The 23,804-nt window shown below is 45.6% G+C and overlaps 1 protein-coding gene across 1 annotated transcript in view; it reads left to right on the plus strand.

The window, feature by feature from the left end:
* Positions 1–16,112, plus strand: part of CCDC82 (coiled-coil domain containing 82) — a 97,736-nt gene extending 81,624 nt beyond the window's left edge. Inside the window, exons 5-7 of the mRNA XM_075337485.1 lie at positions 5,769–5,939; positions 9,707–9,886; positions 13,714–16,112. Of these exons, the coding sequence (XP_075193600.1) occupies positions 5,769–5,939; positions 9,707–9,886; positions 13,714–13,791 (429 nt within the window). The 3' untranslated portion in view covers positions 13,792–16,112. The remainder of the gene's footprint in view (positions 1–5,768; positions 5,940–9,706; positions 9,887–13,713) is intronic.
* Positions 16,113–23,804: the final 7,692 nt, after the last annotated feature.

The raw sequence follows: 23,804 nt of genomic DNA on the forward strand, positions 1-23,804 counted from the left end.
GGGGGGAAAAGAGACAGAGGTAGAAAAGAAACAGAGGTGGGAAATGAGACAGAGGGGGACAAGAGACAGAGGGGGACAAGAGACAGAGGGGGACAAAGACAGACCTGGAATGAGACAGACAGACACACTGAGATAGAGAGATAGAAACATACAGACAGACATGGATAGAGACTGACAGACAGGGAAAGAGACTGACAGACAGACAGGGAAAGAGACTGACAGACAGACAGGGAAAGAGACTGAAAGACAGACAGGGAAAGAGACAGACACACAGACAGAAAGAGATAGACAGACAGATACCGACAGACTGGGAGAGAGACAAAGAGACAGTTACAATCCCGGGCAACGCCGTTTACTACAGCTAATATAGAATAAAAACAGTGGATACTCCCCTCCCACAGCAGCATTGTTCTGGTAATGTCGGCACTGCTGTTCTCGGAGAGTGGACGTGGCATTGTTGTGTCATGTGCTGGCTGCAGCCTTTACTATTTCATCAGAGCGTACATACGCACTGACCAGAATATTGATTAGTTGCAGTTAAACAGTGGCCGCACATACACAGCGGGCACATGACACAACAAGTCACGTAACTCGAACAGCTGTGCTAACATCGCCAGAACAGTGAAGAAATTGTGATGTTGCATATTTTCACTGCTCAAAAAGTATGGATTTTTTTATGTGGTGTAAACTGACCTACAGTGCATTTTTCAAGCTCACAAAATGTCAATGTCTCTAGCGGAAACGTAATTTTATACGTTGATTTTTCCCATCGACTTAGAGGACCAACCACCAGGATTTTCATATATAAACTAAAGCCAGCGCTATACTGGCGCTATCATGCTGATTCTCTACATGCCTTTAGTTGTGAGATCGGATGTATAGTTTCTGAAATACAGGCAAAAGTTGTGTGAAATGCACTGTTATTTGATGGACAGCAGCTACAGAATATCTAATAGGTGGATCGAGTTTTGCTTGTTATTCCCGCCCCTGTCTGCTGCCGATCCTTCCGCGCTCTCTCCTCCCCCTGTCTCTGTTATTACAGGGGGAGGAGAGAGCGAGGAAGAACCAGCAGCCAGACAGGGTTGGGAATAACTAGCAAAACCTGACCCACCTATTAGATATTCTGCAGCACCTATCAATGAAATAACAGTGCATTTCACAAACTTTACTTGCCTGTATTTCAGAAACTATACATCCGATCTCACAACTAAAGGTATGTATAGAATCAGCATGATAGCGCCAGTATAGCACTGGCTTAAATTTATATATGAAAATCCTGGTGGTTGGTCCTCTTTAAATTAGTTGCTGAAAATTGGAATTGCGGAAATGCACTAAAAACGCATGTAGGATTATCTCGAAGCCAATTACCAAGAAGTACCAAAAACAAAGCTGCTTTATTTAAACATGGCATACCAACAAGAGACAAAAAAAAAACGCCATAAAAATTGCAAGTGACCTAATTTACATATTGGGTGCAGAAAATCTGCAACATTAAAAACTCACCAAATACTCATTGTGGGAACTTAGGCGGGCTTTACATGCTGCGACATCGCTAGCGATGTCGTGAGCGATAGCACCCACCCACGTCGGTGGCGAGTCACGGGATGATCGCTGCCGTAGCAAACAATATCGCTACGGCAGCGTCACACGCAGTTACCTGTTCACCGACGTCGCTGTGGCCGCCGAACAAGCTCTCCTTTAAGGGGAAGGTTCGTTCGGCGTCACAGCGGCGTCACTAAGCGGCCGCCCAATAGCAGAGGAGGGGCGGAGATGAGCGGCCGGAACATCCCGCCCACCTTCTTCCTTCCTCATTGCCGGCGGTCACAGGTATGATGTTGTTCCTTGTTCCTGCGGTGTCACACGTAGCGATGTGTGCTGCCGCAGGAACGACAAACAACCTGCGTTCCAAATGAGAAACGATTTTTTTAAAAATGAACGACGTGTACACGACGAACGATTTGACACCTTTTTGCGATCGTTACTGATCGCAAAAAGGTGTCACACACATCGACATCGCTAACGAGGCCGGATGTGCGTCACCAACACCGTGACCCCAACGATATCTCGTTAGCGATATTGTTGTGTGTAAATGGGCCTTTAGTCTTAGGGGTACTTTGCACGCTGCGACATCGCAAGCCGATGCTGCGATGTCGAGCGCGATAGTCACCGCCCCCGTCGCAGCAGCGATATCATTGTGATTGCTGGCGTAGCGAACATTATCGCTACGCCGGCTTCACATGCACTCACCTGCCGTGCGACGTCGCTCTTGCCGGCGACCCGCCTCCTTCCAGGTCGTGCGGGGGGGGCAGGTCGTGCGTTGTCACAGCGACGTCACAAGGCAGGCGGCCAATAGCAGCGGAGGGGCGGAGATGAGCAGGATGTAAACATCCCGCCCACCTCCTTCCTTCCGCATAGCCGGCCGGGACGCAGGTAAGGAGATGTTCCTCACTCCTGCGGCTTCACACACAGCGATGTGTGCTGCCGCAGGACCGAGGAACAACATCGTACCAGTCACTGCACCGGCATTATGGAAATATCGGACCCTACACCGATGATACGATAACGATGCTTTTGCACTTGTTAATCGTATCAAAAAGTATTTGCACACTACGATATCGACTGCGACGCCGGATGTGTCCCTTCGCCTGCGGGCTCGCGAGTGCTATCCACATGAGACCACATGAGACCGCAGCTGCCAGAGCCCACCATCAGGGTTCGGGCCGCTGCAGACTTTCAGTTCTCGATGTGGAGAATATTAGCAACTCCACAGCAATAAATTGACATGCTTTGTCTCGGGAAGCCACATTGCATGTCCGTTTACGCTGCAGGAAAAACAAGCACAGTGGGCAGGGGATTTCTAGAAATTCAATCCACTGTGCAATGCAGCGTTAAAACCCTGTGAACCCTTATCATGGGCACGCAGCCTAATGCGGGCGTCACACGGTATGATATATCGGGCGATATGTCGCCGGAGTCACGTTGGTAGTGACGCACATCCGGCATCGTCTGATATATCGTAGCATGTGACAGCTACATGCGACGGTGAACGAGCAGAAATACTCACCTTCTCGTTCATCGTTGACACGTCGCTCAGTTTAAAAAAAAATCGTTCTTCCTTCTGCGCGCCGATTGTTCATCGTTCCCGAGGCAGCACACGTTGCTCCGTGTGACACCTTGGGAACGACGAACTGCTGCTTACCTGCGTCCCGCCGCCAATGCGGAGGGAAGGAGGTGGGCGGGATGTTACATCTCCGTCCCTCTGCTTCTATTGGGCGGCCGCTGTGTGACGTCGCTGTGACTCCGAACGTCCCTCCCCCTTCAGGAAGAGGATGTTTGCCGCCCACATGACGTCGCCCGGAAGGTAAGTACGTGTGACGGGGAATTAATGACTTTATGCACCACGGGCAACTAATTGCCCGTGACGCACACACGACGGGGGCAGGTACGATCGCTCGTGCAATCGCACGATAGATCGTCTCGTGTGAAGCCCGCATTAGGGTCCAGGCTCAAAACGACTCAGCCTCTCCAAGCTTACTGCTCATGATCTCTCCCACGAGCCAGTATAGTGTCCGCTACTCCTGCCCCCATTCATGACATGGTTTGGGAGGGATATTAAAAAGACGTCACCAAAATGGAAGCTGTTTAGGGCCACCCAGCCATCTACCACTTAAGAAGCCACAGACTAGCACCTCACCTTTAAATGTGTATACATGAAATCCCAGGCCGGCCGCATCACGCAGGTAGGTATGATCCAACAGTACGATGATAGTTAATGTCTGACATCTGGAGTAAAAAGCTTTAAAAAGTCACAACGGTTTGGCAGAATGCAAGGCTGCAATGCTAACACTTGTGACTTTTGCATTATCTCGCCATTTTTGATTGGTGCCAACAAAGTGGATGGAGCTGGGGCTAGATGGGGGGCATATAGACCACCACTCATCCAACTCCTGTCGAGCAGGGTCATTCCTTATGCCATTTCTCTTGCAATTTCACTGATGAGGAGTGTATATACAGTCATATGTAAAAGTTTGGGCACCCCTATTAATGTTAACCTTTTTTCTTTATAACAATTTGGATTTTTGCAGCAGCTGTTTCATTTTCATATATCTAATAACTGATGGACTCAGTAATATTTCTGAATTGAAATGAGGTTTATTGTACTAACAGAAAATGTGCAATCCGCATTTAAACTAAATTTGACAGGTGCATAAGTATGGGCACCCTTATCAATTTCTTGTTTTGAACCCTCCTAACTACTTTTTACTGACTTACTGAAGCACTAAATTGGTTTTGTAACCTCATTGAGCTTTGAACTTCATAGGCAGGTGTATCCAATCATGAGAAAAGGTATTTAAGGTGGCCACTTGCAAGTTGTTCTCCTATTTGAATCTCCTATGAAGAGTGGCATCATGGGCTCCTCAAAACAACTCTCAAATTATCTGAAAACAAACATTATTCAACATAGTTGTTCAGGGGAAGGTACAAAAAGTTGTCTCAGAGATTTAAACTGTCAGTTTCCACTGTGAGGAACATAGTAAGGAAATGGAAGAACACAGGTACAGTTCTTGTTAAGCCCAGATGTGGCTGGCCAAGAAAATATCAGAAAGGCAGAGAAGCAGAATGGTGAGAACAGTCAAGGACAATCCACAGACCACCTCCAAAGACCTGCAGCTTCATCTTGCTGCAGATGGTGTCAATATGCATCGGTCAACAATACAGCGCACTTTGCACAAGGAGAAGCTGTATGGGAGAGTGATGCGAAAGAAGCTGTTTCTACAAGCACGCCACAAACAGAGTCGCCTGAGGTATGCAAAAGCACATTGAGACAAGCCAGTTACATTTTGGAAGAAGGTCCTGTGGACTGATGAAACAAAGATTGAGTTGTTCGGTCATACAAAAAGGCGTTATGCATGGAGGCAAAAAACACGGCATTCCAAGAAAAGCACTTGCTACCCACAGTAAAGTTTGGTGGAGGTTCCATCATGCTTTGCGGCTGTGTGGCCAATGCCGGCACCGGTAATCTTGTTAAAGTTGAGGGTCGCATGGATTCAACTCAGTATCAGCAGATTCTTGACAATAATGTGCAAGAATCAGTGACAAAGTTGAAGTTACGCAGGGGATGAATATTTCAGCAAGACAATGATCGAAAACACCGCTCCAAATCTACTCAGGCATTCATGCAGAGGAACAATTACAATGTTCTGGAATGGCCATCCCAGTCCCCAGACCTGAATATCATTGAAAATCTGTGGGATGATGTGAAGCGGCTGTCCATGCTCGGCGACCATCAAACTTAACTGAACTGGAATTGTTTTGTAAACAGGAATGGTCAAATATACCTTCATCCAGGATCCAGGAACTCATTAAAAGCTACAGGAAGCGACTAGAGGCTGTGATTTTTGCAAAAGGAGGATCTGCAAAATATTAATGTCACTTTTATGTTGAGGTGCCAATAGTTTTGCACCGGTCAAATTTTGTTTAAATGCAGATTGCACATTTTCTGTTAGTACAATAAACCTCATTTCAATCCAGAAATATTACTCAGTCCATCAGTTATTAGATATATGAAACTGAAATAGCTGCTGCAAAAACCCAAATTGTTATAAAGAAAAAAGGTTAACATTAATAGGGGTGCCCAAACTTTTACATATAACTGTAAGGTGGAAAAAAAATACTGAAAAAGATGTATAAAAAATTCTCAATTAAATCCAATTTAATTTAGAGATGATGAAACTTCTTGAATATATAAACTCCGGTTATTGTTGCAGGAGAGGATAAACAGCTACCCCGAACTCCATGTGAAGAACATAGTGGCCGAGGAGATGACCTGTGCAGCCTGCGACTTATACAGGTATTGCGGTTTCCGAGTGACCTTATCTGGACAAGCCTACGATAACCGGACGCTAGAATGTGACGACTTCCTGCCGAATGACAAGCAGGTAAAATGCCAAAATGTAAAGTACCATGCAAAATATTCAAAACTGGATGATAGCAGATACATTGTGGATGCCCGTGTAAATAATCCCATTTGGGACCAGACCATTTTTCATTTTTGCACTTTTATTTTTTTTTTCCTCCGCTTCTTCCAAGATACATAATTTAGATTTTTGAGTCTATATAGCCTTTTTCTTGGTCGCTTCATTGGTGGACACAGAACCATGGAATAGACTGCTGCCACCTGGAGGCTGACACTACTGTAGTATTGCACAGAGCTAAAATTGGACCCTCCCCAGCAGACTATACTTTGCCTGCTAGCCACCAGCCTCCTTCTTTTTTTCTAGTGTCAGTTGGAGGCAAAGTCTGTTTCAGACGGGTCAGAGATGTTCAGTTTGCACAGGAAAAAGTTTTTTTCAGCTCACCTTACCCCATAGGAGATCTTTTGCGCAGATGCCGTCATGTCAGACAGAGTGGTGCCAAATCAAGAGGAAAACTTATCCGGAAACAACGACTACGGAATAATATCCGAAACGCGTCTGAGTTTTTATAATTGTGGCAATCTGGCTTTTGTACTATCGTTTTTTCACTATTTTAATTTTGGGCCAATATAGTATTGGAATTTTAGAAGATCGGTTGCTGGACTTTATCCTCATCATAGATGTTCGGTTTGGTGTTAACCGTCTTTTACTTTTTCCTTTTTAGTGTCTTTTTCCGAGTAACAGAGTGTAAGTGCGGCCTCCGTTACACCCACGTTAGCGACGCAGAGTACAGTCTGTATCATTCAGTCTATATTTTCTCGTGTCCATTTGGCCAGACCAAGGTAACTTGACATTGTAAGGTCAGGTATAGGGCGGAGGTTGTTATACCTGCACACTCCTGGCCACTTGTCCCACAAATTCTATAGTTGTTTTTTTGTTTTTTTTTTATTTACTGCACTCATTTTACCATAAAATTGACCTGGCAGTATAATTCTACAGGTCAGTACGATTACTTAGATGCCTAACATGTATAGTCTTTGTATTATTTAACTTGTAAAAAAAAAAAATTTGAGAAAAAAAAAAACTCCATGTTTGTGTCACGAGTTCCCGATAGCCGTAACATCTTAAAAGTTTTGGGATCTAGGGCTGTGTGAGGGCTTGCTTTTTGCACCCCTAGATGATGTTTTTATTGATATTTATTTGGGGGTATATATATATATGATGTTTTGATCACTTGTAACAGCTGAAAAGCTGCAGCGTTGGCATTTTGATTTTTTTTTTTACCTGTTATGCTGTTTACCAGTTGGATTAATTTATTTTATATTTTAAATGGACTGTTACCAAAAGTGTATTTTTTTTTTATTTTATAATTTACTTTTTTATTTCATTTTTTTTTTATGCGGTAGAAGGGGGTGATTTTAACATATACAGCTCTGAAGAGACCACTGCAAAATTTTGAGTTTTTCTGATTTTTCTCTTGATAGGTATATTTTTTGAGTAAAATGTAAATTCTTTTTTATTCTATAAACTACTGACAACGTCTCCGAATTTCCAAGCAAAACATTTTGCATTTATTTTCTGAAAATGAGAAATGCTTAAAATAACAGAACAATGCACAGAGCTTTCACACCTCAAATAATGCAAAGAAAACAAGTTCATAATCATTTAGAAACAACAATACTAATAATGTTTTATCTCAGGAAGATTCAGAAATCAATATTTTGTGGAATAACCATGATTTCTAATCACAGCTTTCATGCGTCTTGGCTGCTTTCCACCAGTCTTTCACACCGCTTATGGGTGACCTTATGCCACTCCTGGTGCATGTAAGGAGTTCTTCTTTGTTTGATGGCTTGTGACTATCCATCTTCCTCTTGATTACATTCCAGAGGTTTTCAAGGGGGTTCAGTTCTGGAGATTGGGCTGCCATGACAGGGTTTTGATGTGATGGTCCTTCATACACAGATTGATTGACCTAGCTGTGTGGCATGGCGCATTGTCCTGCTGGAAAAAACAGTCCTCAGAGTTGGTGAACATTGCCTGAGCAGAAGGAAGCAACTGTTTTGCCAGGATAACCTTATATGTGGCTTGATTCATACGTCCTTCGCAAAGTTTTATCTGCCCAATTGGACCATAGAGGACTGGAGTAAGGAAATCTTCTCTGATTAGTCTAATTTTCAGCTTTGCCCAACACCTGGTCATCTAATGGTTAGACGGAGACCTGGAGAGTCGTACAAGCCACAGTGTCTTGCACCCACTGTGAAATTTGGTGGAGGATCAGTGATGATCTGGGGATGCTTCAGCAAGGCTGAAATTGGGCAGATTCAACTTTGCGGAGAACAATTTAGAGTTTACTCCAAAAAATCTAATATATAAAGCTGAGTGTGTGTGTGTGTGTGTGTGTGTGTGTGTGTGTGTGTGTCCGCTAAAGGAATCCACACCGTCGCATTTATAATCACGAAATTTTGCACAGACCCCTCATGTGACCCAGGGAACGTCGTAGACTATGTTTTGACAGGAAAATTTAACCCCGCGCTTTACAGTTACGCTCCAAAAAACAAGACTCCATTAAAGTAAATGGATCCTGGAACTACAGGTTATTAATAGGAGCTGTGATTGGTTGCTATAGGAACAAAAGACATTGTTAGTATAAGAAGCTTATATGTGAGGTAATATGATGCCGGTGGAGAGACGGATAGAGAGAGACAGACAGACGGAGAGACAAGGAAAGAGACAGAGAGATAGAGACAGACAGACGGGGAAAGAGACCTGGAAAGAGACAGATGGAGAAAGAGACAGACAGGGACAGAGACAGGCAGACAGGGAAAGAGGAGACAGCCAGAGAGACAGACAAACATAGATGGGGAAAGAGACAGACCTTGATAGAGACAGACAGGGAAAGAGACAGAGAAATAGAGACAGACAAGGAAAGAGACAAACAGGAAAAGACAAAGACAGAGACAGACGGGGCAGGAGACAGACGGGGCAGGAGACAGACGGGGCAGGAGACAGACGGGGCAGGAGACAGACGGGGCAGGAGACAGACGGGGCAGGAGACAGACGGGGCAGGAGACAGACGGGGCAGGAGACAGACGGGGCAGGAGACAGACGGGGCAGGAGACTGACGGGGCAGGAGACTGACGGGGCAGGAGACTGACTGGGCAGGAGACACAGGAGATAGAGACAGACTGATACAAAGACAGACAGAGACATAGACACAGACAGACAAGGAAAGAGACAGCGACACTCAGACAGAGACTGGGAGAGAGACAGAGAGTTACTTTACTATCCTGGGCAACGCCCGGGTACTACAGCTATTATACCTATAAAGATAAAAATCAGAAAACCTGAAAATGTTACAGTGGTGTTTTATTTTTTGCCAGAACTAATACACATATATATATATATATATATATATATATATACACTTTTTTTCCTAATTTTTACTGCATTTAATATTCCCCTTATTGGACTCGAACCTGCAAAGGTCTGATTATTTGTTCTATGCACAGCGATGCTTGTGCCATTTTGCAGTGTTTCATGCAAAATGATCAACAGATACAAGACATAAAAATAAAAGTGACCTCAATAAACTGCAAATGATGAATCAGTCTCTCTGTGTCTAGCTGTTTTCAAAATTGTCAAGAAGAGGGTGCGCATCGCTATCGCACAGTGTGCGCCCCCGTGAGAGAGTTGATGCATCTGCGGACTGCCTCGTTTACATTTTCGCAGTATATAGCTTTGTAAAAATTTGTAGGTTCAAGCAAATACATTTTCTCTTCTGTTTTTAGAAACTGGTGATTGGGACTGTCTGTGCCAATCGTACTGAAGCCTATCACCAGCTCAGACATTACAAATACTTCCTGTACCAGCGCTGTATTCCATATATTGAAGAAACAAAGGAAGAGTCCGCAAACAAAATTGTAGAATTGGCTTTATCCAAGATGGAAGCCAAGAACTTTCTGGGAACGGTAAGTGATTTACCAGTCTCACCAGACCGGGGAGGAGGTTTTCATGTTGGAAGGCGATCTAATTTAGGTACTATGTTGCTGTATAATCTAAGGATGCAAAAAAAAGAAAAGCTTATATTAATCCCTTAATAACAAACTGGATATTTCAGTTCCCCACAGTTTCCAGAGTTCTGCTTATTGTCCGTGAATGGGACCAGTCATTCGTGTATTGATAAGGTTAAAACTCATCCTGATCATGTGCAACAGACACAGGAGCATGGCTCCTTATTCTATCCCACCTGATGAGTTGGATCCTCTGGAAGAAAGTTCTTTATGGCCATCTTTCCTTTCAGTAATTCCTTGCATTAACACAGCAAATACCACTAACCTCTTCTCTTAAGGCCCTGTTACACACAGAGATAAATCTGCGGCAGATCTGTGGTTGCAGTGAAATTGTGGACAATCAGTGCCAGGTTTGTGGCTGTGTACAAATGGAACATTACGTCCATGATTTCACTGCAACCACAGATCTGCCAAAGATTTATCTTTGTGTGTGACAGGGCCTTTATTCATATACATCCCTGATAGTCCTGTGATTAACTGCATCCCTCCTGGAAGATGCCAGACTTTATATACTTATTTGTTATTCCTGTGATTAACTGCTTCCTTGTTGGAAGATAGCTAAATCCTATACATCTACTGTTTCAATTTGATTCCACACACCTGGTTCTGCTTCCTGGTCCATTTGTTTGTCTCCCGTCCACTGTCCTGATTTTTTCTGCGCAATGTTCTGTCTGGCAAAACCTACTCCATTGTACCATGGCCTCTGGTCCATGCTGCTCACTCTGACTTACGAATTTGAGGATTTACGCCAACACGTGAGCCCCTCACATGACGACTGATTCAGTAGAGTTAAAAAAAAAAAACAGTGTCTGATGAAATAGAGTTAGAAAAACGACGACTGATGCACTAGAGTTAGAAAAACAGCGACTGATGCACTAGAGTTAGAAAAACAGCGACTGATGCACTAGAGTTAGAAAAACAGCGACTGATGCAGTAGAGTTAGAACAAAAGCGACTGATGCAGTAGAGTTAGAAAAACGACGACTGATGCAGTAGAGTTAGAACAAAAGTGAATGATGCAGTAGAGTTAAAAAACAGCGTCTGAGGCAGTAGAGTTAGAAAAACAGCGACTGATGCATTAGGTTTAGAACAACAGCAACTGATTTAGCTGACTTGTAGCAGAAAAATCTAAGTAGCAGAGGTGCAACAATAATATTTCAGATTGGGAGACCTGTCTCCAACACTAAGCAGTGGTAGGACTCCAACTACCTGAGCCATATTAGGTGACGTGACGTGATGTTGGACAGAGGAACAGAGACCCACAGATGAAGGCCTTGGTGCTGGAGCCAGGAGAAGAGTGTAACAGTTATTGCTGGAGATAGATATGATATCGTTTAAGGAGCCATGCCCCTCTGTAAGCAGGACTTGTCAGAACAGCGTCTTAATGTTATCAATAAAAACAACTTGAATCACGGGCTGCGTGGATTAGATACTGGTTTCGTTATTGCAGCCAGGTATATTTATTCGGAAACACTGAAGCTTTTCAGAGAAAACTTACTTTGAAGACCTGGCCAGGGACTATGCGTCTCAGATGACTAGTCCAAGAGGCAGGTCCCCGACTTCTTGTCCCCGCCCTGCTCTACTGGACTGACAAGTCTCTCCCTCTCCCAGGAGACACTTGTCACTCCTAGTCATTGGCAGCCAAACAACTCATTTTCATTTCCAAAAAAACGTACTATTACATGGCAGGCATTCAGACGTATGAAATCTTCTTTCTTTATTTTTTTTTATATAGCACTAACATATTCCGGAGCACTTTACATACATCAGGAACACTGTCCCCATTGGGGCTCACAATCTAAAGTCCCTATCTGTATGTCTTTGGAGTGTGGGAGGAAACCGGAGAACCCGGAGGAAACCCACGCAAACACGGGGAGAACATACAAACTCCTTGCAGATGGTGTCCTTGGTGGGATTTGAATCCAGGACCCCAGCGCTGCAAGACTGCAGTGCTAACCACTGAGCCACCGTGCCGATTCCAAGCTCAATAAAATGATGTAAACACAATTGTTTTTTAATGTTACGGTGTTCATTGCACTATTAGGGTGCGTGCCCACAATCCGTGTGGATGGGATTTCTAGAAATACCGTGCCTACTGTGCTTGTATTTTCCGCAGCAAACACTGACCTGCGGTGCAGCTTTCCAAGCCGCAGCATGTCAATTGTTTGCTGCGGAATTGCCTGCATCCTCCTTAGGGAGAACACAAGCGAGAGACCGCAGCACACAGAACCCTGATCGTGGGTACAAGCTGCTGCAGTCTCCTGCGGAGTAGACGAGCGGACCCGCTGCATCCAGGACACAGCGAGTCCTGATCATGGGCACGTACCCTAAAAATGATGTAGCGACAATATTTTTCAGCTCTGTTTCATTGCACGGAAAACAAAGTTGTAGAATTGTTTTTTTTCTTATTTAATTTTTTTTTTAATTTAAAAAGGACCTATCAAAAGTGGCCAGTTTTTGCTTCTATTTTATTTCTGCTGTTTCCCAGAGTGTTTCGATATTTTCTTCTTAAAAGTCTGCCAAACAGAGAAGTATTGGTCTTTTTATTTGGCGTGCAGATTTTTATTATCTTTATTAAGGGGGAGTTGCCCATAGGGTAATTATGCAGAACGATCTAAAGACGCACCTCAGAGGATCCTGAGCCCCACCCCATTGATAAAAAAACAAAAATTAGCATTCGATAAAAAAGTCCATCTAGAACCATATGACGTATTTTTAAAATATTATACATGTTAATAGATCATGCTTATGCCATAGAAACAGAACCCAAAAACTATGGTCGAATTGCTATTTTTTTTTTTCACCATTTCAATGCACTTTTATTTTTATTTTTATTTTTTTTCACGTCTTCCAATACTATATGCGGTAAAATATAAGGCGTCATTCAAAGCTACAACTTTGCCATTAAAAAAAAACAAAACAAAAAACAATCCTTCATGTGTCAATATAAAAATAAGAAAGGATTGTTGGCCACAGTAAGAAGAGGTTAAATTATAAACTATCTTTAAAGGGTTATCCAAGAATGAGATTAAATGGTGTCCCTGATATCATTTAAATTACAACCTGTCCTATTAACATGTCAGTATGGGCTGCAGACTCAAGATATACAGAACCTGAGACTTGTGATTCAACTCACAAGAGCTGTATCACACATACCTCAGTCAGCAGCCGGCTGTAGCATGCGAAGAACCCATGTTGTATTTGATGAGGAGATCTCCAGCTGCATCCCCCTTCTTTGTCAGTCTGACAACTTTATAGGAATGCACGGAAAGTGACTGCGCCCAACTGGAAAACAAATAACCATTGCGGAGAATGAACCTGGAGATAACCCCTATTGTGCTCAGCAAGGAAGAGATAATAATATTTATTCACTTACATAGCGCTATTAATTCCACAGCGCTTTACACACATCAGCAATATAATTCTTCACATATGACAGTCTGACTGAGGTATGTGTGCTACAGCTTTTGTGACAGACAGATCTTGGGAGCTGTATATTTTCAGCCAATAGCCCATACGGACACGTGACTAGGATTGGCTGCAGTCAGAGACGCTATTTTATCTCATTCTCACAGTGTCCCTTTAAATGTGTATTTTTCAGATATATATTTTATAGTTTTACTTCACTGAAAAGAAAGTGTTTTTTTTGTTGTTGGTTTTTTGTTTTTTTTTTGCTGTTATCTTTGCAATTTCTGCTCATCACATTTCTTTATGTTTTCTTTCCAGGAAGTTTCATTTCTTGAAAGTTACTTGAATGAAGCAGATTATTTCCAGGAGGAAAATAAGGACTGGCTGCTAAGTTAAATGAGAAGTCTGAAAATCCTGTAAATACATAATACGTGTCTTCTCCAGCTGTTCTGTATATAGACGGTGAACACTTATGTGTTTCTTATCAGCGGCTGGGTGTTCTAATCCGTCACTGATTTTTACTTCATGGTATGAATTGTTTTAATGAAAGGCTTCCTTCCTGACCGCGCAGTTACTTTGCCGCTCATAAATATTGTAGCCTTCAAATGCATTTTTAACCCCTTCAGCCCCCGGGCACTTTCCGTTTTTGCGTTTTTGTTTTTTGCTCCTTTTCTTCCGAGAGCCGTAACTTTTTCATTATTCCGTCAATCTTGCCATATGCGGGCTTGTTTTTTTCGGGACGAGTTGTACTTTTAAATGAAACCATAGGTTTTACCATATAGTGTACTGGAAAACAGCAAAAAAATTCCAAGTGTGGACAAACTTCAAAAAAAGTGTGATCGCGCAATAGTTTTTGGGATGTTTTATTCACCGTGTTCACTTTATGGTAAAACTGATGTATCTATGTGATGCCTCAGGTCGGTGCGAGTTTGTAGACACCAAACATGTATTGGTTTACTTGTATCTAAGGGGTTAAAAAAATTCACAAGTTTGTCCAATAAAAGTGGCGTACGTTTTGCGCCATTTTCCGAAACACGTAGCGTTCTCATTTTTCGGGATCTATGGCTCAGTGACTTCTTATTTTTTGCATCTCTAGCTAACATTTTTAATGGTACCATTTTTGTGCAGATGCTACGTTTTGATCGCCTGTTATTGCATTTTGCGTAAAACATGCAGCGACCAAAAAACGTAATTTTGGCGTTTGGATTTTTTTTGCCACTACGCCGTTCACCAATCAGATTAATTGATTTTATATTTTGATAGATCTGGCATTTCTGAACGCGGCGATACCAAATATGTGTATATTTATTTATTTTTTAACCCTGTAATTTTCAATGGGGTGAAAGGGGGGTGATTTGAACTTTTAGGTTTTTTTGTTTTTTTTTTTATTTTTTAAAACTTTTTTTTTACTTTTTTTTATTTATTTTACTAGTCCCCCTAGGGGGCTATAGCGATCAGCAATCCGATCGCTGATCGCTATCTGCTGATCACAGCTATACAGCTGTAAACAGCAGAAATAGTCACTTTCTTTTTCCCTCTGCTCCTGGCCGAGGAAAAACGAAAGTGGAACTTCGTAGCTGCAGGCGTCATCACATGACCCTGTGCTACGATGGCAACCACCGATAGTCACGTGATCACGCATGTGACTTCCGGTGGGGGCGGCGGTAAGTAAAAAACATGGCCGCGCGCATTTAGATCTTGCTGCCAGACTTTGGCAGCAAGATTTAAGGGGTTAATGGCCGCAGGTGGAAGCGATTCCACCCGCGGCTAGCAGGCACACATGTCAGCTGTTGAAAACAGCTGATATGTGTGCCGACCGCCGCCGCCTGCCCGCGGCAGGGGGCGGGGCTTAACGGGACACGATCCATGACGGATAGATCCGTCCAAGATCGTGAAGGGGTTAAAGGGGCCACATGCCATCATTAGATAAGGAGACTCCGTTCTCTCTAAAGAAACAGCGCCGATCCTAACCTTGGGCGTATACGGTGATCCAGCTTATCCCCACTCTAGTGAATGGGTCGGAGTTGTAATACCACACACGGCCTGCGGTGAAGAGTGGAGCTGATTCTAGGTTTCTAAAAAAAAGTACACTTTTTTTTTTTTTTTTTATAATTTTGAACTAACTTGCATCTTAAAATCTTATGGTTTTATAATTTATGATCTTAATGATATTAAACGGAAACTATCAGAAAATGACCCGTTTTTTTGTGATCCACTTTTTAAAAAATTTGGCAACATTATTTATTTTTTTTTTTTTACATCTTTATTAATAAAAAAAAATTAGCAACCTCTTAATTTTCACATTTGCTTCTGGAGCTTTTATAGACTCATACTTGGGGCTTGCGCACATGAGCATGTAACATGCCGAGTGCTATCCGATGTTTTGTTAGATGGCACTCGGCCCAATGTTATATGATAGGTGCCGATCAGAACTTTTTGTTTCTCATGTCGATTCTGCATGAAAAAATTAAATAAATAAATAAATATCGCTGCATGCCGCGAATGGCAGCGTATATCAACCGGCGCGCACCCATTCAGGTCTATAAAACATCAGACTGCACTCGGATGTCATCAGAGTGCAGTGCAATATATGCCAATACAGACAATGGAGAATTTAAGTCCTCCATCTTCTCAGATGTGCTCCAGTTTGTGCATGCGAGAGAATCGGATCAAATTAAGGCCGGAGTCACACTTGCACGGTCGCACACTCCTGACAGGAGCGGGTTGGCTGCATGTACAGTATATCTATGCAGCTGAGATGCTCGTATCCAGAGAGTGTGCGGCCGTGGCGGGTGATGCGATGCAAGTCACTCACAAGTGTGACTCCGGCCTTAATGACACTCCGCTCACACTCTGATCTAAGGTTGAGCGGAGTGTCATTAACATAATCAGCGCGATTCTCTTGCATGGCTGTGTGAGCGAGCACTTAGACTTATATTGGACAACCCATGAGCAGATTCGGTTTTCATCTATATGCTGATGACACCCAATTATACAGAATACGTCCGTGTCTAATCCGTTTTTTTCTCAGCAACTATTATTCATTTACAGTCCTTTACAGGACCATTTACAGTGTTCTGTGCTATAGAATTGTAATGTATCAATAAAAAACGTATGTCACTAGGATGATCCATGTGACATCCTTTTTTATTTTTTTTTTCTTGCACCCATTGACTTTTATTGTGGAAGTCTCACATAATTTCAGCATACTGCGACTTTTTTTTCTTCCAGAATCTGGATGAGAAAAAAATTGACCATCTGCTCCAACTCATAGGGGCACTTTGCACACTACGACATCGCAGGTGCGATGTCGGTGGGGTCAAATCGAAAGTGACACACATCCGGCGTCGCTGCCGATATCCGAGTGTGTAAATCGTTTTTGATACGATTAATGAGCGCAAAAGTGTCGAAATCGTATCATCGGTGTAGCGTCGGTCATTTCCATAATTTCGGAAGGACCGATATTACGATGTTGCTCCTCGTTCCTGCGGCAGCATACATCGCTGTGTATGAAGCCGCAGGAGCAAGGAACATCTCCTACCTGCGTCACCGCGTCTCACGCCGGTTCTGCGGAAGGAAGGAGGGGGGCGGGATGTTTACGTCTCACTCATCTCCACCCCTCCGCTTCTATTGGCCGCCTGCTGTGTGACGTCGCTGTGACGCCGCACGACCCGCCCCCGTAGGAAGGAGGCGGGTCGCCGGCCAGAGCGACGTCGCAGGGCAGGTAAGTCCGTGTGAAGCTGCCGTAACGATAATGTTCGCTACGGCAGCTATCACAAGAGATCGCAGCTGCGACGGGGGCGGGGACTATCGCGCTCGGCATCACAAGCATCGGCTTCTGATGTCGTAGTGTGCAAAGTACCCCATAGACTAACATTGGTCTGAGTACAATGCGAAATTTGCTCACATTGCGCTCGTCCAATTCATACGCTCATGTGAGCGACGGCTAAGTGTCTGTCTTCTGTCTCATCCAAAACACATAAAAAACTCTATAGTGTACAGCCAGGCCATCAGGTACAATCGGATATGTTCCAACAGTACCGATAGAGACGATCACCTTGAGGGCCTCAGAAAGACCTTTTTGAATCAAGGCCACCACCCAAGAACAATTGAAAACCAAATTACAAGAGCCACCAGAATATCAAGAAACCATCTCCTACATTATGAAGCTAAAGAAGTAAACAACCGGGTACCTCTTGTAGTCACCTACAATCCACATCTGGAGGTGTTTAGAGGAGCTGCACGGAAACTACAACCATTACTGCAAAAAGATGCCCGGTTAAAATCTATTTTTCCAGACCCCCCACTTCTGTGTTTTAGGCAGCCCCCGAATCTAAGAAGCATCATTGTCAGAAGCTCCCTGTCCTCTCCAACAGGATCATTTCCCTGCAACCAGAAAAAATGTAAGACCGTCCATTTATATTGACAACGGACAAGATTAAGATTCCCAGATCACATCAGGACTACAAGATCCCCGGTACCTTCAGCTGCACCACAACCAATGTGGTGTACTTAATTATATGTACCAAATGTCCAACTGGGGGTCTGTATGTAGGGGAGACAGGACAACAGCTCAGGACAAGGATGAATTCTCACCGCCACACAATTAGAGAAAAAAGGATGGATCTACCTGTGGCCAAACATTTTTGTAACCCAGACCACAGCATCATGGACATGAAATTGCTGGTATTGAAAGGAGACTCTGGGAGTACAAACTTATGATGACCTTTGGCACATTCAGAGCAGGAATGAATGTGTCTCATGGATTCATGTCTTTTTACATCAGTTAAGAGATGTGCTCCTCAGACCATCCGGGGGCATCACAGCCCTGGACCAGACCCCAATCAGAGGACAATAAAACTTTCACACTGAACTGCAGCAATATTTATGGCCACAACAGTTTGTTCTCTTGCCATAGTGATAGTTCTGCTTCACATAACTTGTTTTTTTGTTTGTTTTTTTCACTGCACTATTCTATGTCCTGTTGTGTATAAATATGTGACTCTTCAGATTTTGTGTTATACCATGCCTGATGAAGAGACCTGAGTAGTCTGGAAAGCTGCTATTATTACCATTTTTTCAGTTAGCCATTGAAAGGCATCAACTACTGAGGACTCTCAGATCTTTTAAACAAACTTTTTTTTGTCTTCTGTCTCTAACATCATGCCCTCCTTCTATTTGAAACTGAATCTTTCTATGGGTGAACTCCTTGTGTTTCCTCGCTCTGTTAACCTACCTAAACCCCAAATTTCTATTTCTGTCGGTGGCTCCACTATAACTCCAAAGTAGCACGCTCGCTGTCTTGAGGTTATATTTGCCTCAGAACTTTTCTTTATTCCCTATATCCGATCACTCGCTCGCTCATATCACCGACACCTCAAAAATATCTCTATAATCCGCCCTTTTCTTACCATTGAAACTACAAATCCCTTATTGTCACTTATTCATTCTCGCCTGGACTACTGCAACTCTCAATTAATCGGTTTCCCTCTTTCCAATCTGCCCGGAATGCAGCAGGCATGATCATATTTTCTGTGCAGTCGGTACACAAATGCCTCCACCTTGTGCCAGTCATTGCACTGGTTACCCATCTGCTACAGAGTACAATATAAATTTCTCTCTCACCCACAAACCTCTCTACAGTTCTGCACCCGCCCTACTTCTCGTCCGTTATCTTTGTCTATCATCTTACCCGTTCTTTCTGTTCTGTTAATGATTTAAGACTGACATCCTTCATAATATTCTCTCTCTACACTGCCCCAATTGGACAGACCATCAGTAGATTTGGCTTCCAGTACCATCTTTCTTTGTCGCTCCATTGGGAGACCCAGACAATTGGGTGTATAGGCTATGCCTCCGGAGGCCGCACAAAGTATTACACTTAAAAGTGTAAAGCCCCTCCCCTTCTGCCTATACACCCCCCGTGCTCCCACGGGCTCCTCAGTTTTTTGCTTTGTGCGAAGGAGGCAGACATGCACAGCACAGCTCCACAGATTAGTCAGCAGCAGCTGCTGACTATGTCGGATGGAAGAAAAGTGGGCCCATATAGGGCCCCCAGCATGCTCCCTTCTCACCCCACTCTTGTCGGCGGTGTTGTTAAGGTTGAGGTATCCATTGCGGGTACGGAGGCTGGAGCCCACATGCTGTTTTCCTTCCCCATCCCCCTTAGGGCTCTGGGCGAAGTGGGATCCTATCGGTCTCCAGGCACTGAGACCGTGCTTCATCCACAACTCCTGGGAGCCTGCTGGATAGGAGCCGGGTATCGTTCAGGGACATGGCCCTGCTACTTGGAGGTACTCTGTGTCCCCGTGGGGACCGAGCACAGCAACACTCCAGCATTGCTGGGTGTGCTAGTGCACCGGGGACCGCGGCGCTGACCGGGTTAAATGTGCCATTACACACTCAGCGTCGCTGAGTGTGTTTATGTAGGGGGACTACCGCGCTGACCGCCGCCGCCATGTTTAACACTGAGGCGCGGCTGGGACTTGTAGTGCGCCGGGGACTTCCGCGCGACCGCGCTTTTACGGCGGCCGCGCTTATTACTCGAGTCCCCGGCTTTTTTTGCGGCCTAGTCTTTCTTCCTCCCGCCCACAGCCCTGACAAGCAGGGGAAGGGCGGGACGCTGCACGGACGAGCAGCAATGAGGGCTGGAGCATGCTTTGCATACTCCACCCCCCTCACTGTGCACAGTGTGGCACCAGTTCCCGCACTCTCTGGGTCACGCCCACGGCTCCCTCCTCTCCTCAGGACGCCGGCAGCCATTCCTGTCAGCTCCTTGAACGCTGCAGAGGGGGACAAATTCTGACAGACCCAGGCAGGGACCCTGGTAGCCTCACAACCGCTTTAAGCGGGTGGTATGCAGCACCTGTGGTGCTAGCCACATTTGTGCAGGAGTGTAATTTTAAATTATATGTTTATACGATATACTTTACACTGTATGGTGCACAGTTGATTCTGGATATATATATTGTGTTGCTCAGGGAAGACTACAGCATGGCGCCCATAAAAGGCAGGGGTGCCAAACCACAGGCTTACTATGCTGCCTGCGCCGCATGTACGACCCCGCTACCGGCAGGATCCACTGAGCAATCCAGACCGGTATCTCAGCACAGGGGCACTGTTCAATCATTGCTCCCTGGCCCCCCTCAGTTGGACCAGCATTGCCACTATGAGAAGGTCCCCCCGGGGTGTCTCATAGATCCCAGGGTGAGGTCCCTGATACAGACCCCAGCCCCTGACCGACTAAGCGAGCTCGCTGGGAAATTCCCTCGACATCTGCATATTGGTCAGGGTCTCAGCGGGGGGAATCTCTGGATGATGAAGCGGAGACAGCTGATCAGGATTCTGATCCTGAGGCCGCTCTCAATCTTGATACGCCTGACGGGGACGCCATAGTGAACGATCTTATTGCGTCCATCAATCAAAGTTGGATATTTCTCCCTCAGCTCCTCCAGCGGAGGAGTCAGCTTCTCAGCAGGAGAAATTCCGTTTCAGGTTTCCCAAGCGTACACCGAGTATGTTTCTGGACCACTCTGATTTCAGAGAGGCAGTCCAGAATCACCGGGCCTGTCCTGATAAGCGTTTTTTTCTAAGCGCCTTAAGGATTCACGTTATCCTTTTCCCCCTGACGTGGTCAAAGGTTGGACTCAGTGTCCCAAGGTGGATCCTAGACTGGCAGCTAGATCCATACTTGCAGTGGAAGATGGGGTTTCACTCAAAGATGCCACTCACAGGCAGATGGAGCTCTGGTTGAAATCCATCTATGAAGCTATCGGCGCTTCTTTTGCCCCAGCATTTGCAGCCGTATGGGCGCTACAAGCTATCTCAGCAGGTCAAGCGCAAATTGACGCAGCCACACAGACGTCGGCATTTGCGTCTTACGCTATTAATGCTGTCCTGGACTCTGCGAGCCGTACGGCGGTTGCATCCGCCAATTCGGTGGTATTCCGCAGGGCCTTGTGGCTACGGAAATGGAAGGCAGATTCTGCTTCCAAAAAAGCGCTTAACCAGTTTGCCAATTTCTGGCGACCGATTGTTTGGCGAACGTTTGGATGAAATCATTAAACAATCCAAGGGAAAGGATACATCCTTACCCCAGCCCAAACCGAACATACCCCAACAGAGGAGGGGGCAGTCGAGGTTTCGGTCCTTTCGGGGCGCGGGCAGGTCTCAATTCTCCTCGTCCAAAAGGCCTCAGAAAGATCAAGGGAACTCCGATTCATGGCGGTCTAAGTCACGTCCTAAAAAGACCACCGGAGGTGCCGCTACCAAAGCGGCTTCTTCATGGCTTTCGGCCTCCTCAATCCGCATCCTCGGTCGGTGGCAGGCTCTCCCGCTTTTGCGACACCTGGCTGCCAAGGGTAAAAGACCGTTGGGTGAGAGACATTCTGTCTCACGGTTACAAGTTAGAGTTCGCCTCTCGTCCCCCGACTCGATTCTTCAGGTCATCCCCGCCTCCCGAGCGAGCCGAGGCTCTTCTGCAGGCGCTGGGCACTCTGAGGGCAGAAGGAGTGGTGGTCCCTGTTCCTCTTCAGCAACAGGGTCAAGGTTTTTTTTTTTCCAACCTGTTTGTGGTTCCAAAGAAGGACGGGTCTTTCCGTCCTGTCCTGGACACGTAACTGCTCAGCAAACCCGTAAAGACCAGGTGGTTCCGGATGGAATCCCTCCGCTCCGTCATCGCCTCAATGTCCCAAGGAGATTTCCTTGCATCGATCGATATCGAAGATGCTTATCTCCACGTACCGATTGCTCCAGAGCACCAACGCTTCTTGCGCTTCACCATAGGAGACGAACACCTGCAGTTCGTGGCACTGCAGTTCGGCCTGGCTACAGCCCCACGGGTTTTCACCAAGGTTATGGCTACTGTAGTAGCGGTCCTCCACTCTCAGGGTCACTCGGTGATCCCTTACTTGGACGATCTGCTGATCAAGGCACCCTCTCAAGAGGCATGCCAACACAGCCCCGACGCTTCTCTGGAGGCTCTCCAGAGTTTCGGGTGGATCATCAATTTTCCAAAGTCAAATCTGACACCAGCCCAATCGCTGACATATCTTGGCATGGAGTTTCATACCCTATCAGCGATAGTGAAGCTTCCGCTGATCAAGCAGCGTTCACTACAGAAAGGGGTGCAATCTCTCCTTCAAGGTCAGGCACACCCCTTGAGGCGCCTCATGCACTTCCTGGGGAAGATGGTGGCAGCAATGGAGGCAGTCCCTTTCGCGCAGTTTCACCTGCGTCCTCTTCATTGGGACATCCTACGCAAATGGGACAGGAAGCCGACGTCCCTCGACAGGAACGTCTCCCTCTCTCAGGCAACCAAAGCTTCTTTTCGGTGGTGGCTTCTTCCCACTTCATTATCGCATGGGAAATCCTTCCTACCCCCATCCTGGGAGGTGGTCACGACGGACGCGAGTCTGTCAGGGTGGGGAGCAGTCTTTCTCCACCACAGGGCTCAGGGTACGTGGACTCAGCAAGAGTCCTCGCTTCAGATCAATGTTCTGGAGATCAGGGCAGTGTATCTTGCCCTAAAAGTGTTCCAGCAGTGGCTGGAAGGCAAGCAGATCCGAATTCAGTCGGACAACTCCACAGTGGTGGCTTACATCAACCACCAAGGCGGAACACGCAGTCGGCAAGCCTTCCAGGAAGTCCGGCGGATTTTGATGTGGGTGGAAGCCACGGCCTCCACCATCTCCGCAGTTCACATCCCGGGCGTCGAAAACTGGGAAGCAGACTTTCTCAGTCGCCAGGGCATGGACGCGGGGAATGGTCCCTTCACCCGGACGTGTTTCAGGAGATCTGTTGCCGCTGGGGGATGCCGGACGTCGACCTAAGGGCGTCCCGGCACAACAACAAGGTCACAGCATTCATGGCACGATCTCACGATCACAGAGCTCTGGCAGCAGACGCCTTAGTTCATTGAGTCATGGATCTTAGCGTCTTCAGGATTATCTCAAGAGGTCATTGCCACTATGAGACAGGTTAGGAAACCAACGTCCGCCAAGATCTGCCACAGGACGTGGAAAATTTTCCTGTCGTGGTGCTCTGCTCGGGGTTTTTCTCCCTGGCCTTTTGCCTTGCACACTTTTCTGTCCTTCCTTCAAGCTGGACTGGAAAAGGGTTTGTCGTTCGTCTCCCTTAAGGGACAAGTCTCAGCGCTCTCTGTGTTTTTCCAGAAGCGCCTAGCCAGACTTCCACAGGTACGCACGTTCCTGCAGGGGGTTTGTCACATCGTCCCTCCTTACAAGCGGCCGTTAGAACCCTGGGATCTGAACAGGGTGCTGATGGTTCTTCAGAAACCACCATTCGATCCAATGAGGGATATTTCTCTCTCACGCCGTTCGCAGAAAGTGGTTTTCCTAGTAGCGGTCACTTCACTTCGGAGAGTGTCTGAGCTAGCAGCGTTGTCGTGC

The sequence above is a fragment of the Anomaloglossus baeobatrachus genome, chromosome 2 (genome assembly GCF_048569485.1).
Source record: "Anomaloglossus baeobatrachus isolate aAnoBae1 chromosome 2, aAnoBae1.hap1, whole genome shotgun sequence".
Taxonomy (NCBI): Eukaryota; Metazoa; Chordata; class Amphibia; order Anura; family Aromobatidae; genus Anomaloglossus; species Anomaloglossus baeobatrachus.